Here is a 17148-nt window from a genome sequence, read left to right as displayed (position 1 = left end):
GAAATTCCATAATGTCAAGTCAAACTGAAGTTTCAGAAAATTAAGATTTATAAATATTAATAGATAGAAATTAATAAATTAATGAATAGAAATTAAGAAAATAATATAAATAGAAAAATAGAAAATAAATAAATCAGAAAGTAATTTGTAAATTTATAAGTCCAGTAGCAAAACTGAGTGCTCAGTGAGTAAAGCAGAGGGAGGGAAGTAATTAATCAAATTACGCCCGGAGTTTATAAAAGCAACACTCCTCAGTGTCACAGGGAAAAGGGTCCTGAAAATATAGCGGAGCGCTAACTAGCAGGGCTTTCATTTAAACCAGGAAACCAGTAAAACTGTGCGAAAAAGGACATCTACAAAGTGTGAGAGGCAGCCGGTAAGGATACTGAATCACTTTGAGAGACTGTTTTCCTGGCGGAGATCACTGTTGCTGGTGTTTTAGTCCGTCTGTTTGTGCCGGTGGTTGACTTTGTTTGTGGCGGATCGTTTGTTTGGTGCTGCCGATTGTTTGTTTTGAGTGTCCGGTGGATGATGCGGTGAGAGGCACGGTGAATTGTGGGGGCTTATGGGAAATGTAGTTTAGGATTGCTACGTGATTTGATATGAACTCAAAAGTAATTATGAAATATAAGATACTTTGTGCTTAATTAAATAATTTAAAAATAGTAATTAAATAAAATAATATAATGCACATATGTATGTATATGTATATATGTATATGTGTGTGTGTGGATATATATGTGTATATATATATATATATGTATGTATGTATGTATGTATATATATATATATATATATATATATATATTACCTTTGTTAAGGCTTATTTGTATTTGATATGAGACATTTAATGGGAGTGTGTGTATTAACTTAAATAAGGAGTAATGAATTTTGCATAGTCTCTCTTTGTTCTTATTTATACTTATTTGGTAATAATGTGAATATTTTCTTTTCTGTATTTTTTTCTATTTGAAAGGTTTTTCACCTAACGCCTAATGGCTAATCACTAAAGTGAAATGAACCTGCAACTCAACCTAAAAATAAAGGAGAGAAAAAGGAAAAGCTGTTTCACTGAGTGGAATCCAGTTAAAATCTTACAGTGGATGTTTCAGTCTCTTTCAAGTTTGGACACCGCACATATTTAAACAAGAACTTGACACATACTAACATGCTATTTAGTAAAATAGCTACATAGCACATATTCAAACAGTATGTGAGATTTTTTAGTAGGTGCAACAGTCCTCATCAGTACAGTATTTCACTGAACCCAGCACCTTGCTCTCTGGATTAACTGGTACAGGAAAGGCGCACGTGAACCAGCGCATGACTTTTTCTGGTCGATAGCTCCGGCAGGAGGCAGAAATTGGATTAATGGTCAGGAGTGACGGTTAATGAGAAGCTCCACAGGGAAAAGGAAACTCTTGTTGTTTCCCTCCGGGGTCGTCTCTGCCTCTTGATATCTGACACTAACTGAGATTCCTCTCTGTTCACCTCAATGAGAAACCTTATAAACACATCACTGTATTTCAGTCTCAATAGTACTTTCTTCTAATGTAGATCAAAAGCTGATGTATGTCGTTCATCTTCTCCCTATTCCCCCTCTGAAGTCCCACAGTGGTAAAATGAGGACGGACGTCTCTCCTCAGAGCCGTTTACATTAAAACTGTTACTTGGTGTCTGAAGTGAAGTGAAACCTACCAGAGAAGCCGACCTGTGAACAGACTGTCTGTGGCTGTTATCCAGTTGGTCTGCAGGTTCTAGCTGTGTTTACTAGTGAGTGAGTGAGTTACTAGAATGTGCTCTTGGTCAGCTGTTGATCCCGGTGTATCTCTTGTGTTTCTCTGTGTAGCTGAGTGAGGGCATGCCGCTGAGGTCTGGAGAGAGGCTGAAGTACAGAACCAACGGTGAGGCTGTGTGAAGGGAGCGCTCTGTCTCCAACTCCCTCTACAATCAGCTGCACTCAACTCTCAGTAGAATGAATGAATTCATGTTTTCACTACCATTCAACTAATGTTGAGGTGCTGGCTCCTCTGTTAGTTTAACTGATCACTACAGGCTCAGAGCATTAAGGATGATGATTCTGCCGTCCTTCTTGACATGTTGAACATCATCATTCAACTTCTTTTCTTTGTAGTCTTTATGGAACTTCAAGCGGTTTGTCTTCTGTCCATTTGTCCATCTAAAGCTCTCCGTGTCCCTCCAGGTTTCTTTGCCATCTCTGTGAGTTCAGTCGCAGCAGCAGCAGCGGTGCACCAGGGTGTTGACCTCACCTACATCCACAGCCACTTCCTGCAGCTGACCACGGCTGCCTTCCTCATCTCCGTCCTGCTGAGCGTCTACCTGTATGTCCGCTCTCACTACGCTGCAGCAGAGCAGCTGGCACTGGGAGGAAGCTCTGGTAAGAGGACAGATCCAGAGTTACCTTCTCACTGATCACACACACACACTGTGTTGTCCTCTTGTCTCATCTCTTTTCTCTCCCTCTATTTCACCAGGCAACGTGGTTTATGACTTTTTCAAAGGACATGAGCTCAATCCCCGCATCAAAGAGTTTGATCTGAAGTTCTTCTGCGAGATGCGCCCCGGTCTGATCGGCTGGGTGAGTTGTTACGGGACACCAAAGCAGACATTTGTCTCATAAATCCATTTAGTGAGCGTTTCAATGGGGCCTGTCATTTTCTACACACACTGCACCCTCTGGTGGCCACATGTGGACTCTATGTTGAACCTCACACACACGAGGCATGAGCTCCATGAATGCCTTGTTTGCTCGTGGTTATGAGGGTAATGCAGACTTTCAGCTTAGTTTTTATAGCAGCTTTTGAACATGGGTCATCAAACCAAGTTGAGCCAAACATGTCAAAAAGAGTGAGAGGGAAAGGCAGGAGTCGTCACAGCAGGGATCTTCACAAATGGTTACACAGCATTCATGATGATTTTTGATTTTATTTGTGTCTCTTTGTTCAGTGTCTGATCAACTTTGCGATGGCGCTGGCTGAGATGAAGCATCAGAATCTGGATGCTCCGTCTTACTCCATGATCCTCGTGAACCTCTTCCAGCTGCTCTACGTGGTGGACGGACTCTGGAACGAGGTACGCTCGGCTCGGCACAGGACAAAAACACTTTCTCACAAATATCACTCAAAGGGAGTTTGATAGAACACACTGATAAATAATGGTGGTGTAAGAAAATATGAATACACGAGTATCGTGATATTATGCTTTGTGATATTGATTCTTAAAAACTATTGATTTCTAATTAATAGTTTACATGTAAAGACTCGGGGCAGACGGTGGCTCAGAGTGCACAAAAAGTAGAGCTGATGGATGTTACAGGGACTAAATGCAAATACAGATTATTCCACTGTTCTGATTCAAAAACGAAAAGATTCTCTATGCATATGATGGTGTGTTCTTTATATTATAATTTTTTTCAAAAAATGTATTTTAAAAAATCACCTTACTTACAATATTGCAACATATTGAATCGTAACTCCTGTATAATAATACGTATCGTATCGGCAGATTCTTGCCGATACACAGCTCTAATAAATAAATCAAATGATGACTTGTATGGTCAGGTAAACTAGTTGTAAACGCATCTGACTTTCATAAAGATTGACGGTGTGTTTCTTGTCTCAGGAGGCCATCCTGACCACCATGGACTTGATGCACGATGGTTTTGGCTTCATGTTGGCGTTTGGTGATCTGGTGTGGGTTCCCTTCACTTACACCCTGCAGGCCTATTACCTGGTCAACCACCCAAACCCCCTGAGCCTCCCCGCCCTCACAGCCATCCTCACACTCAAACGTAAGTAGGAGCACAGCATCAACAAAGCTAAATGTATCAGTTATGATATATACTGTATGTATATATATATATATATGCCTCAAACCCTCTAAACAACAGCTATCATACAGTAGCAGAGCACTCAAGCAGCGTCTGATTAAAGGTAGAGTGGAAACCGCTTGTAGTGATCACGGTTTCACGGTTTCAGTCATCAACTGCTCTTATGGATCAAACAGCTCGGAACAGAATCCTTCCTATACAAACGCTGTTTAAAGAATTTGCTTCTAGTAATCAAGTAGTCTATTTACAGTGTTCATTTTGGGTCTTTCCATACATGACAACATCTGGAAAAACATTTTAAAACTACGTTAGACTTTTACGTTACTCCTATGATACTTTGCCTCGCGTACCTTCTGCTTTCCAGCTGCATACCTGAGGCTGGTGCTGCGTGCATATTGAAATCATGACGGGAAAAAGAGTTATTTTCTCTGAATGAAAAGCGACTAGGGCTGGACCCGATTATTTGACTATTCACTTACTCATTTATGGATTCATGGAGATAGAGCACCGTCGTCAAGGCAGTCAGGAAGAATGAAATAGAACTGAAGTCACTCACTGAGTATCTCCGTTGAGGATTTGGATTGTTTGATCACATGACTGCATGTGTCTCTAGTTCTTGTTACTTTATCCTGAGGTTATGTATCGCTACTCAATGAGAAATGTCAAAGGCATTTTATAAAAACACTAATTGTTTAGTTGCAAAGAGATGAAGTTAACATTTCACTTTCCTCTTGGTGTCTCTGTCTTTCAGTCGTTGGCTTCTACATCTTCAGGAAGTCCAACTCTGAGAAGAACGCCTTCAGGAGAAACCCATCAGACCCCAAACTGTCTCGTAAGTCCTCCTGCAGGCTGAAGGTTCATCATGTCATGGATGTGTAATGAGAGGACCTTTTTCCCCCCCCACGCATTTCGTTATTGCCTTCGAAGGGGAAAATGATTTTTCATCCATTTGCTGTTAAATCAGTGTTTAATGACAGATTGCTTTCCATCTGTTTCTTTGTCCATGTGTGTCTCTCTGGTGACCTCCGTCTGTGTCCCTGTTCTCTCCAGATCTGAAGAGGATCCCCACGGCTACAGGGAAGAGTCTGCTGGTGTCTGGCTGGTGGGGTGTGGTCCGCCATCCGAACTACCTGGGAGACCTCCTGATGGCTCTGGCCTGGTCCCTACCCTGTGGTGAGTTGACTTCACATTCAGTCAAACACCAAGAGCACTCATTTCATGAATCAAGGCCAGTGATCAGTGCGTCAGAGGACTGGCCGAGCACTTTTAGTATTGTCCATGGCTGCAGGTATATCATGTCACGACTATCCTGGCTAAAATAATGATATAATATAATGTTATTTTATTTGTATAATGTTACAGTATTAATTAGAAGGTATTGATGACAGCAACCTGGTATGGCACCCACCTGTCACTCAAAGTGGCCACGCCCTCATTTATGCATATTTTTAAGCCTTAATATAATTTAAACGGGTGAGTTATATAAATATCCCCCCCCCCCCCCGTACAGTTGTCATGAACAGAGAAATTAGCTGCACAGACTAAAACCGTTTTTTGTACCGGGCTGTAAACATGTTTATTTTGGCTGTAAAGTTGGACATTTTAATCAAGCCCCCTCAGGAAGAGCGCCGGGCTTTGATGCAAATTTTCGCCGTGGCCAAACGACGGTACTACAACTTCTGTGTCCGTCACGTGACGCCATTGGGCCCAAAAAGACTTTTTCCCATGGACCTACTTTGGGAAAGAGATGTCTGTAACTCAGCAGATCATTTTTTTTTTTTTTTTGAGGGAAATCAACTCCCCAGTATGAACACTTGAATATCCCTTATTTAAATCAGAAACTCCTAAAATTTGTAAAATGCACTAATAGCTGAGTTATTTCTCTTCCTCCGTTCACGTGAATGAGACCCAGACCGAGGCTAGACTGAGGGCTTGGAGGCGGAGTTAAAGGAAACGCTACTGTGCCTGCTCTATGGGCCCAATGGATGTGTAAGATCGCCGGATGATCCGGGTATTTTATCACTCGACAGTCGAGCCATTTTGGCTTCATGCGCCAATGAGCAACTCTCAGAGGAATGAACGGAGCTCCGCCTCCAACGCTGTATCCAGTTCTCTTTATACATCCATAGTTTTAACATGGAGGTCTATGGGGATTGACTCCCTTTTTGGAGCCAGCCTCAAGTGTCCGACTGCACTTTTTGGGACTTCTGCGTTGGCTTAATTTCTCAGCAACTTGTGTGAGCCGCAGCTGTCGTGTTCAGACGGCTGTTAATCAGCTGACAGGGAAGGCTAACGTAAGCATCAGCTGTCGTAGATGACAGATGGCGGTAAGATTCAGACAATAATCTGTCATAACCAGGAAGCCACTGGAAAGAAACCTTTTTGCTTAGTTAGGCGTGTCCACTGGTAAAAAAAAAAAAAAAAAGGTGACAAAACTAGCAGAGGACATGAACCTTTGAAACAGGATAACAATGCTATAAACATATTAGAACAGATTCCATATTTTTTTACCAACTGATAAATGAACAGTCAGATTAAAATGTCCTGTCCTCCCCGCCCTTCTACCATCCACACCATCAGGCTTCAGCCACCTGCTGCCATGGTACTACATGATCTACTTCATCATCCTGCTCGTGCACCGAGACTCCCGCGACATGAGCGAGTGCAGGAGGAAGTACGGCTCGGCGTGGGACGAGTACTGCCGGACTGTTCGCTACCGGATCATTCCTCGTGTCTACTGAGGAACCTGGCGCCGGACGCTCCCGAGCTGAGGCCTTTTTCAACCCAATATTACGGCTGTGAAGCCTCACCAAAAAAAACTCATATGAATGGATCGATTGACTGATTTTGACTTTTAATAATCTTTTCTTAAACCAAGAATTGTTCAAATCTTGATTGTGGACTGAAGGAGCTACAGTACAGGAAGACAAATGGCACTCATTGGTATTGTGAACTATTGATTTTCCTTTTTTAATAGAAAATACTCAAATATAGACTTTAAAAGTTTGCAAAATCTGGGGAGAAAACTACCAACGCCTCTGCTAGGAATGTCTTGTTGGGATGTATATTTTTGTATATACACATTTGTTTTTATACTTCAAGAATATCTCACCATTTGCAACATTGTGGTAAGTTTTACTCTTTGCTTCCGTATTCAAAATGTTACAATATCAGCTTGGCTATTATGAATAATGTTGTAAGTACGCCTTCCTACTATAATTCTACTGCTTGTGTATATTGTGAAGGATGAAAATGCTTTTTCTTTTGAAATAACCTGCACAGTGGAACGAGGACTCGTGTTCTTTCTCAGGACCCAGAACTTTGTCACAAAGTTGAATTAGAAAAGTTTTGTCTTTAATCATTTTGTTGTATCTTTTGATATAGATATCTAGTTTTGAATTGAGAGTGTAAAATAATTTTGGAGGTTTCAAGAAAAATGCACTAATGTGTTGAGGCATATTTTATTTTCTGATATTATCAGTCCCAAAGTGTTTTTGATTTGGCTTTTCTACCTCAGGTTCACTCACTCTGCAGTGCTCATTGTGCCCTCTGGGAGGCAGTGTGTGTAATTATGAGCGTGATGTCACTGCTGAAGAAAGGAAACTGTTTTTCATTCCAGCAATAGCGTTAGTATCTGTTGTGAACACGTGGCACCGTTCCACATCACACATGTCATATCTAACCCCGACCCCGACCCTTCCTAACTACTTTATTTCCTGCATTTTTATGGTGCTGATGAAACCATCTGGACTTTGTTCTGCTAGATTCTGGAGCATATTCTCTATTATGAACTGGTTGTTAATTTCCCACCACTGCCACATGAATTTGGTTTGAACCTATTTAAGCTTTAACTTGCAGGTCATATGACAATGACCGTTTTAATGAAGTGTATACTGTGACAACATGGAGAGCTGTTGACTGTGTTAGCATTTACAAACTGCATTTGTGAGCCCAAAAAAGTGTTTCTTGCACCTGTGCAGCTGTAGATGAGTTCATAAGTAGCAACTAGACTAGGTAGCATGTTTTATGCTGTGCTGACTGAATACCATGTAAATATTTTTTTTTTTTTTTTTTTTAATCCTGTTATTTTCACTAAAAGAGGTGACAGTAGCGATAATAGTAATCTTTCTCATTAGATATTTAATATGGATTTTTTAAGTTAACTATGTAATTTTGACCACTGTAGTTATGTTTACACCTAGATCTGCCATGTTTCTGGACAATACTTCAAAATGTATAAAAAAAAAAGATCTGTAACACTCAGAAAACATGTTTGATACTAGAGACGCCACCCTCCTGTATGCCCCAGGACAAATAATGGTGATATATATATTTTTTCCTTGACATTATGAGGGTAAACTTGTCTCCTTGGTTTGGCAGTCTGAGAAAGCAATAAGTTGGATGTACTTATATATATGACAACAATGAATGAGAAGTAAACAGGTCCAGCAGGCTGTCAGTAAGGATGAATCACACCTGTGATGGTGGCTGGAAAAAGCTTGTTCATGCATGCAGAATAAAATAAAGAGACTTTAAAGACTTTGTTCATTTGTAGGCTTGTTGACAGGATCTGTGGTAAACAGTGCTACAAGACACTGTCCGTTTTCTCTCAGTGTGGAGGAATTGTATTATTAGATAAGTTAATAACACATTCACTATGCTTTTAAAGTGTCTATGTAAAGGTCCAATATGGAAAAGCAAATGTAATGTGGGTTATGACCAGCAGAACTCTGTCTAAAAGTAATTTGTTCTTTGTTAAGAAGCAGTTTCTAAATACAAATTGAGTCTGCTCGCCTCATCTTTCTTTTCAATTAAGGTGTCGAAAAAAGTCATAATAAAGTCATTTTATAGTATGTTGAAAAAAAGTCATATAGTGTCTTTTTTTTTTTTTTTAAAGTTATAGTATACAGTATGTCGGAAAAAAAAAAGTCATAGTATAGTACGTGGAAAAAAGTCATATTATGGTATGTCCAAAAAATAAAAAAGTCATAGTATAGGATGTTGAAATTTAAAAAAAAAAATAGTATAGTATGTTGAAAAAAATAAAAAAGTCATAGTAAAGTATGTTGAAAAAAAGTCATTAAAGTATTTCATAAAATGTCATTAAAATGTCAATAGTATGCCATACAAATATCATAGTATACCATTACTTAGGATAGGATTCTAGAAATTGAGCATGCTGGCTGGTGAGAACCACATCAGAAACTTCTGATCACATTTTTCTGTTTCTAAAAAGCAACAATGACATACATTACCATAGCAACTAAGAGGTGATGTGCACTGAAGCGATAACACTTTTTTTACAATAACGTCAATACACAAAACCGTTGTTAAATTTGTCATAATTTTTTTTTTTAATATCATCTCAATCCAATTACATCAAATTTAGAAATCTAATAGTCGTACATCCAAACAACAGTGAGACATGTCAACAGATTAAAATGCAGTCACTTTAGCTTTTCACTGAATTAAAGGTGCATGCACCACTTTTCTGTTTCCCTCCATCAACAGGGAGGCTATCATATCATGACAACACAGGATTCTTCTTTCAGTCTTACGCCAGAAGTACAGGTGATTAGATCTCTTTCTTTTATTAATCTGGGTTTGGTCCACTCCTGGACAGATGTTTGGGACTGAGCTCATATTCATGGCGACTATATATCAGGATACAGAAAAGAAAAACTATCACAAAATGAAGGCACAGCCAAAGCAGAGGAGTCGTCTCGACTTCAGTGCTTATGGGTCGTTGTTTGTTTTTTGGAATGCTAACAGGAGGAATTCTTGTGGATGGGAGAAACAAATATAGCTAATAAATATTGTTCAAAACAATATTTATCGTTGCTGGAAATTACTAAGTGCCATGCTTTGTTTTCACAAACTGTATTCTCCGCGGTCCAAACTGATCTCGCTGTTAAAAAAGGCCATTAAAATCAAGAATCCGAGCTGCTTCACACCACCTGATGGCTTCAGTCAGATGGTGTCAATAGCAGGACTACTGAGCACCGACATTGTGCTTTCTGAGGTGTGTTAGTTAGTTAGTGTTCATTAGGATCACAGTGCTCCCCCCAGTCTGGGTTTATATAGGACATCTTTAACAGCAATAATGTGTCAGCACTTGAATTATATGTTCCCTCGCATTATAAAGTGGTTGTATCGGTGTATCGTTAACATTACAGGCACACACTTCAAGTAATTTCAAGTATGAAGGAGAAGGATTAAATACTATGCAATCATAAATTAAGTACACATTGTCATTTCAAAAGTAGTTGAAAAACTCTAGGAACCATTGAAATGTTTTGTAACGTTGGGATTGTGGAGGCCGGCGTATGGGATGGAGCGCTAAAAAAAACCCACATTCCCCCGTGTGAAACGCTGTCTAAGGCAAAAGGATGCGATGGCATCTTCAGAGCGGACCGCTACGTTCCCCGGTTCTGCCAGCCCGTTCACAAAACATTTCATGGTTCTTGCATATAGAATTCCACATTTCAGCTACGTGAAATGTGGCTTTGTGTGAATTTACAAAAATATACAAATGATCTCAAATATATCTTCTGTTGGTAAAAAACAAAAAAACAAAAAAATATATATGAAAGAAATTCATATTCTATATGCTTTGGATAAAATCGAGGTATTTCGGAGTATGATGGTACAAACACGTTGGTTTAAAAAAGGGGTCAACGTTCCACCGAACGGGGAGATCTCGTGGTCTGGAGAGTCCACGATCCTTTCTAAATAAATGAGACACGCTGAGCTGCTTCTTTTTAAACTGGGTTACCTTTGATTGTCTGCCATCTACTTCAAATACATCTCTACTCATTTAACCCTTATGCATCACTAGGGACATGTTGGGCTTTTTAATTGTTTGATCACTGTGTTGATGCATATGGCACACATTTTGGCAAGTTTTTTTTTTTTTTTTTACCGACACTTAGAGCCAATCCATATAGAGCGTTTTTTAGAATCGTCCGTCACTCGCACGTCTCACGAAAAAAGTTACGCTTCCATTTGATCAAATGTATCGATCACAACTCACGAAGACCGCCCGCAATTTTTTTAATGCTTCGGGTCTATTTATGTCACGTTTAGTTGAAGCGTAATCTGCATAGACGGCTGTTTAAAATCACACAAACATCCCGCTGTATAGAGCATTTCACAGCTGTAAACTAGGGCTGTCAAAGTTAACGCGATAACGCAAATTTGTTTTAACGCCACTAATTTCTTTAACGCATTAATGCAATTTTTGGTTGTAGCGGGCTCAGTTTTAGAGCTCGAGTGAAGATACTGGCATCATGAGACTAGAAAGCCTGAGGAATCCGTCGGTACCAACCGCTAAATTTTGGTGAGAAAAAACTGGCATGACTATTTTCAAAGGGGTCCCTTGACCTCTGACCTCCAGATATGTGAATGAAAATGGGTTCTATGGGTACCATGTTAGGCTGCAGTTTGACATGTTATGATTTGAGCATATTGTTTTATGCTAAATGCAGTACCTGTGAGGGTTTCTGGACAATATTTGTCATTGTTTTGTGTTGTTGATTGATTTCCAATAATAAACATACATTTGCATAAAGCAGCATATTTGCCCACTGCCATGTTGTAAAGAATGTGTGATTGACTTGTACATTTTCCAAATGTGTCTCAGTTTGCTTCCTGTCGCAGTGCGAGGACCTTATAAAAATATGTGTTCCCCGTTGCGGTGTATCTGAATGACATCAGCCGACAGGAAGTAAACATGGACCCAAGCTGTTGCCTAGCAACGCAATTCCGTTGAAACAGTCTATATGCGCTCTGAACGTATTAAACCTCTGTAGTACCAGAGATAGTGTGGATTAGATGACGGAACACTTGCGCTCACTTCTCGCTTCCACCAGGTTGAGCCGTTTTCTCATGTTTGCCCCTATATGGCAAATACATGCTATTTTCCTGGTTTCCACTAGGGGGCGTGGCTGCAGTGTCGTGTTTGACGCAACGCACCAAATACAATATTGTTGCTTAGGATAGACACATCCCAGAATGTTGATTTAAAAAAAAAAAAAAAGTAATTCTGTGAAAGTGTAAAAATAATATGAATAAACAGTATTTTTATATTAGTTTTAGGAAGGGAATGTTTTTGTCCTCTAAAGGTAACAAATGGGAGGAGTTGTTTTTTTAAATTCTGACACTGCACAAAAAATAAAAATGTTGTTGCTAATCATTGACATATCCCAGACTAAAAAAAAAATAAAAATTCCCCCTAGCAATTAGTATAATTATTTTTGGTGTTTTTTTCCCATAACAACTGTGGCATTATGTAAACAAATAGGGACTAAAATTCAGAAAATGAATGAAAATGTGGTAGTTATGATCAGGTCTGAAGTGAAAGTGGAAAATAATAATATCTAAATTTATAGCAGTTTTTTTGACGCAGATATTTTTGTCTTCTAAGGACAAAAGAGACACTTTTTTTTTTAAAAAGGGATGCACAAGGGTTAAACAGGAAAATATAAGGCAAGAGACACGGGAGTCTTTTCACACCTTTTTCACACCTGCTGATGGAACGACATTACTTAAGACGTAGAACGACTGTTTAGATTAGACGTAGGTAAACATCTGTATTAATGTACTTCATAAGGACTCTCCATAAACTGTAGAAAACTCTTTGGAAACGTGACAGACAATAATCTCCAAGATTTTCATTTAAATAACTGTTAGGTCACCGTCTATCGGTGAATGAGGTAACACGAAGGTGATTGAACTGGGAGTCTGTGGCGACATTCCTGGGAAAAAAATCACCATTGGCGCGCGGTTGGTCCGCCAGGGGAGGGGGGGGGGCGGAGCTAACGCAACAGACTCGCTCTTCAACTCACTCGCGAAGCGGCGTTAACTGTTTTTTTCCGGTCTCTGTTAGTGTTGCGAGTAAACGGTTACTACGGTCGAACAAACAAAACAAAAAAAAGGAGCGACGACTACAGACGATGAAACTTCAAATACAAATGAACGAGAGATCTAAAAAAAAAAAAACACACCTGCAATTACTGCTTATCGCCGTCAAAGAGAACGAACCGGAGATTTTTACCTTTAACGATGTTGATCAAACACAGGAAGTCACACGGCCATGCAGTCCACACACAGTACTGACTCATAAACACTGGACACGCAACACCTCTCTTCTTACACCATGACAATGGATGACTTCAAAAAGCTAAAAAATGTGACGGTCAAGAATTCTGTGATTCCAAAAAAACATGATGACAATATTCAAACTACACATGGACTAAAGCAAATCAATCACATACTGGCACCGATGACAACCTGAATGTAAAAAAAAATTAAGAATAAGACGGGCACTTACAAAAAGGTGGTTAAAATACAAAATTACCAGAGATGACTGAATCATATTTACCTTCAAATATATTAAGTTACTGCCTAATGGAACTAAAGGAGGTCCGTGTCAAAGGCCCGAGACGGCTTCTGGAGGTGGTTCAGAGCAGAGCTGTGTGTTATTCAGGGCGGTCACATCAGAGGGGAGTTCCAGGTTGATAGCCACCAAACCAGACGGCGCCAACACATCCCAGGTTAATACCAGCTCATTAGAGGACAGTCAGTGAGGCACTTTAGAGCTTCATTGTGTGGCCAACACATCCTGTCAGTTAGCACTGCTTAGTTCACCACGACTGTGGAAACAACAGAAAACTACACAGTACAGTACTACAGTACTCACATGACACATGATGTGTAGTGGAAGTGTTACTGGTTGCTGTAATCATTCTCTCTCTCTCTACACTGGCCAAGCAGTAACCCATAACAACAACATAACAGCATGGAAGTATCGCATTTAGAGCTACTAGGAAAAAATGCAAATGCATTCAAAGACATTTGACATGATCATCTTAACTAAAAATCATGTCAGTATCTTTTCCAGAAGCTCTAAGAGGAGAGAAGAGGACACAGAGGCTCATATTTACCACCTGCCATTTGTGTAAAATTGATATTCCATATACAGTATACTGCGATCCAGATGTTTTGGCTCCACTCTTGGAGAGCTGTCATGTCGTCCATCTCCATATACGGTCTGTGGTAGGAACAGGATTTACTTTGCTCCATCCAATGTAACTGCCCTCATCTGAACACACACAGCTCTGCCTCCGTGGACTCTGTATTTAGACATCTATAGTAGCAGCTAGAAGGCGACTATCAGCATTGAACCAAGGCCATGTTAAAAGACACTACACGATCACAGTACGGTCATGCCTTCCGTTCAAGTCTCTCTCTTCTTTTTTTTTTTTTTTATATTAGATTCTCTTAAAACATATTCTGGGATTTTTATGGCTCCATCTTCTCTACAAAAATAACACATCTTGTTTACATCATTTACAGCTTGTATATCTATTTAAGAACTACCTGATTCTTTTGTCAAACGGAGAGAGTGAACAGCTCATTGTGCATGAGAGCTACCCACTCCTATTACCTTCCAAGCTGCACACATCTGGACAGAGGCGAACCTGCGCGTCGCTAACGGAGATCGACGGACTCGTTTTCTTCTTTGACGGCTGCCGTGTTGGGCTTTCCGGTGCACAGATCCAGCCTGGCAAAAGTAGATTTTTCAGTTATTTTTCTTGAGAAAAAAAGGTGGGAGCAGGTTAAGAATGAAACACCCTTTCCCCACGTTAGATGCTGAAGTCCATCAGCCTTGGTGCTGTAGACCTTCAGGACATTCTACTTAGTGGTCGACTTCACATCTATGATCCATCTGTTGCTGCACTTCCCCCCCCAAGGTGCAGTATCTGGGGGTGTGTGAGCGTAATAAGTAGGAGGAGAAAGGATCACAAGGCCGTCTCCTGAACCGTGTGAGCCGCCAGTTGACATGCAGGCAGAGCGATCCTCGCCTCCAAGTCTTCGTCCTCCGTTTGTGCCTGGTCACTCTCCGCTTCCTTGTCCTCTGTGACGGTGTCCTCTTTGCAGTAAGCCGCTCCGTTGCCGTCTCTCTTGGCCATCTGGTAAGGCTGTGCGTTGATTTCTTTGGGCTGGTTGGCAAAGGGGTAAAAGACTATTGAAATGCTCGGGGTTTACGGTAAAACAAACAAGGAAAAACACACAAAGAGTGTTATATAGGAGATTACCTTCTGGACCGGAGGGGACAGGGGAGTGACGCAGCAGAGCTTCTCCCTGTAGCGCTCAGGCAGGAAGAAGAGCAGCGTGCCCAGGACCGGAAACACCGTGCCGGGGGTCAGATCCTTCTCCTTCATGGGTCCTAAACATGTTGACAGATACATGAACAGGGCAGCACTGATGACGTATTCAAACATCGGTACCAACCAGGTCATATTAACTTGTAGCGAAGGAGGTTAAATAACGCTCCAAACTTGAGCTAAGTTTTTGTGAGGAAAAACTGTCATGGCCGCTTTCAAAGGGGTCCCTTGACCTCTGACCTCAAGATATGTGAATGTAAATGGGTTCTATGGGTACCCACGAGTCTCCCGTTTACAGACATGCCCACTTTATGATAATCACATGCAGTTTGGAGTCAAGTCATAGTCAAGTCAGCACACTGACAGCTGTTGTTGCCTGTTGGGCTGCAGTTTGCCATGTCATGATTTGAGCATATTTCTTATGCTAAATGCAGTACCTGTGAGGGTTTCTGAACAATATGTGTCATTGTTTTGTGTTGTTAATTGATTTCCAGCAATAAATATATTCACACATTTGTATAAAGCAGCATATTTACCCACTCCCATGTTGATAAGAGTATTAAATACTTAACAAATCTCCCTTTAAGGTACATTTTGAACAGATAAAAAAAATGTGTGATTGATCTGCGATAAATCGTGATTAAATATTTGAATCGATTGACAGCCTTAGAATTTACAATTTATAGTTGGAACAGTGGAAAGACTGACAAAGACGTTTTAGATGAGTTCTATTTTGTTTCTGTCGAGTCTGAATGAAGCGGGTTTCGATGATCGGCGAGTTCAAATTGTTGTTTTCTGACTGGAGTCTGGTGGCTTCGAGGAGAGCATAATGATTGTGTGTTTTGCAACAGGGATAAATTATAATAATTGTCCAAATCCCTGTTGATTTTATTTATTATATATTCGCTTCAAGACATCACATAGCATGATAACCGGGTGTCATGTTTCCATCACTGCCGATCGGAGCTGGAGCTGATAAATAGCCGCGACTACTGCAGAGTCATTTGTACCGGGAATGCATGCCGATTGTAACCTTTCCCACTGAAGACAAAAGCCAGATGTTAGTGGGTTTTTATCCGGTGGGAAAGGGGCTTAAAGTGTGTGTACCTGTTAGCAGGCTGACTATCAGTCCCACCACCACCACCACGGTGGAGTTGTGAGCGCTGTACCACATGTAGGACAGCGAGTAGAGTGCCTCCACGCCCCTTGGCCTGAAGGAAAGGAGGAGAAGACGAAAGATAAGGCGCCGTTAGACACGTCTGATGATCATCACAAACACACATCTAGAAGGTTGGTTCTAGCGTTACCTCGGCTTGGCTGTGGTGGCGCTGAGCAGCGTAGTCATGACGGCGGTGGTCATGTTGTCGAACGGGGGCAGAGCAGTGGCGTTGAGCGGGACCGGACCGGACATGCGCATCACGAAGTTGCCGATGCCGATCCAGAAGGCCATGGCGAGGCCCGATACTAGCCCGACCACCGCGCCCTGAGGAGGTACAGGTTCAGATGTTCAAAACCTCAACTTCAAACCAAACTCGTACAAACTAAAAGTCGCTAAATGAAGGACTCACGGTGGAGTTTGCCCAGGGGAAGAAGAGTCCCAGACAGAAGACGCCCAGCAGAGGACCACCCACCATCCCAAAGATGCTGAAGGCTGCCTGAAAGAACAGACGACAGACAGCATGGCAGTGTAGAATAATAACAACAACAACAAAAAATGGTTTGATTCTTCTAAATGAAAGTAATGTAAAGACACATGGATACATCTTTTACTCTTCATTTCCTTACAAACATAATGAATAACTTTTCTTCATGTCAACAGTAAGTTACCTGCAGCACAGATCCCATTACAGAGGCGAGGTAGGCCATAGCCAGACACACCAGACCATAGACCAAAGCTGTGGGTCAAGTAGAAGACAAAGACATCATTTAGTGGTTACACCTGCTAGCAGCAGGTTATATATACTGCACTGAGCAGGTTCAAGTATTAACTAAACTAAGCAGCATTAAGCAGCGTTTGAGTATTGCTACTTATTTATGATAACAGAATGCGTGGCTTAAACAGACTATCACTGATCCCTCACAAACCCACAACCTGCCGGTGGGCTGGAAAGGCTTGTTTTTTTCTTGTCA

The 17148-nt window shown here is 40.8% G+C and overlaps 2 protein-coding genes and 1 long non-coding RNA gene across 8 annotated transcripts in view; 2 read left to right on the top strand and 1 right to left on the bottom strand.

Annotated features, from left to right (window-relative positions):
- LOC141756667 (delta(14)-sterol reductase TM7SF2-like) overlaps window positions 1-8392 on the top strand; it is a 184247-nt gene extending 175855 nt beyond the window's left edge. For all 5 annotated transcript variants that reach the window (XM_074616591.1, XM_074616590.1, XM_074616593.1 and 2 more), the window contains exons 7-14: window positions 1850-1904; window positions 2204-2398; window positions 2496-2599; window positions 2968-3093; window positions 3643-3811; window positions 4602-4682; window positions 4901-5023; window positions 6431-8392. In XM_074616591.1, the coding sequence (XP_074472692.1) occupies window positions 1850-1904; window positions 2204-2398; window positions 2496-2599; window positions 2968-3093; window positions 3643-3811; window positions 4602-4682; window positions 4901-5023; window positions 6431-6591 (1014 nt within the window). In that variant the 3' untranslated portion in view covers window positions 6592-8392. The remainder of the gene's footprint in view (window positions 1-1849; window positions 1905-2203; window positions 2399-2495; window positions 2600-2967; window positions 3094-3642; window positions 3812-4601; window positions 4683-4900; window positions 5024-6430) is intronic.
- LOC141756678 (uncharacterized) overlaps window positions 1-17148 on the top strand; it is a 254987-nt gene that overhangs the window by 211116 nt on the left and 26723 nt on the right. The gene's annotated exons all lie outside the window — the stretch shown is intronic.
- Window positions 9308-17148, bottom strand: part of slc5a6a (solute carrier family 5 member 6a) — a 30137-nt gene continuing 22296 nt past the window's right edge. For both annotated transcript variants that reach the window (XM_074616588.1, XM_074616586.1), the window contains exons 13-18: window positions 16846-16913; window positions 16587-16673; window positions 16326-16501; window positions 16126-16229; window positions 14950-15080; window positions 9308-14853 (exon numbers count right to left, since the gene is read on the bottom strand). In XM_074616588.1, coding sequence (XP_074472689.1) covers window positions 14653-14853; window positions 14950-15080; window positions 16126-16229; window positions 16326-16501; window positions 16587-16673; window positions 16846-16913 — 767 coding nt within the window. In that variant the 3' untranslated portion in view covers window positions 9308-14652. The remainder of the gene's footprint in view (window positions 14854-14949; window positions 15081-16125; window positions 16230-16325; window positions 16502-16586; window positions 16674-16845; window positions 16914-17148) is intronic.

Source organism: Sebastes fasciatus, chromosome 18, assembly GCF_043250625.1.
Source record: "Sebastes fasciatus isolate fSebFas1 chromosome 18, fSebFas1.pri, whole genome shotgun sequence".
In the NCBI taxonomy this organism is placed as follows: domain Eukaryota; kingdom Metazoa; phylum Chordata; class Actinopteri; order Perciformes; family Sebastidae; genus Sebastes; species Sebastes fasciatus.
Note: the sequence above shows the minus strand (reverse complement) of the source record. Positions and strands in the feature narration are given on the sequence as shown.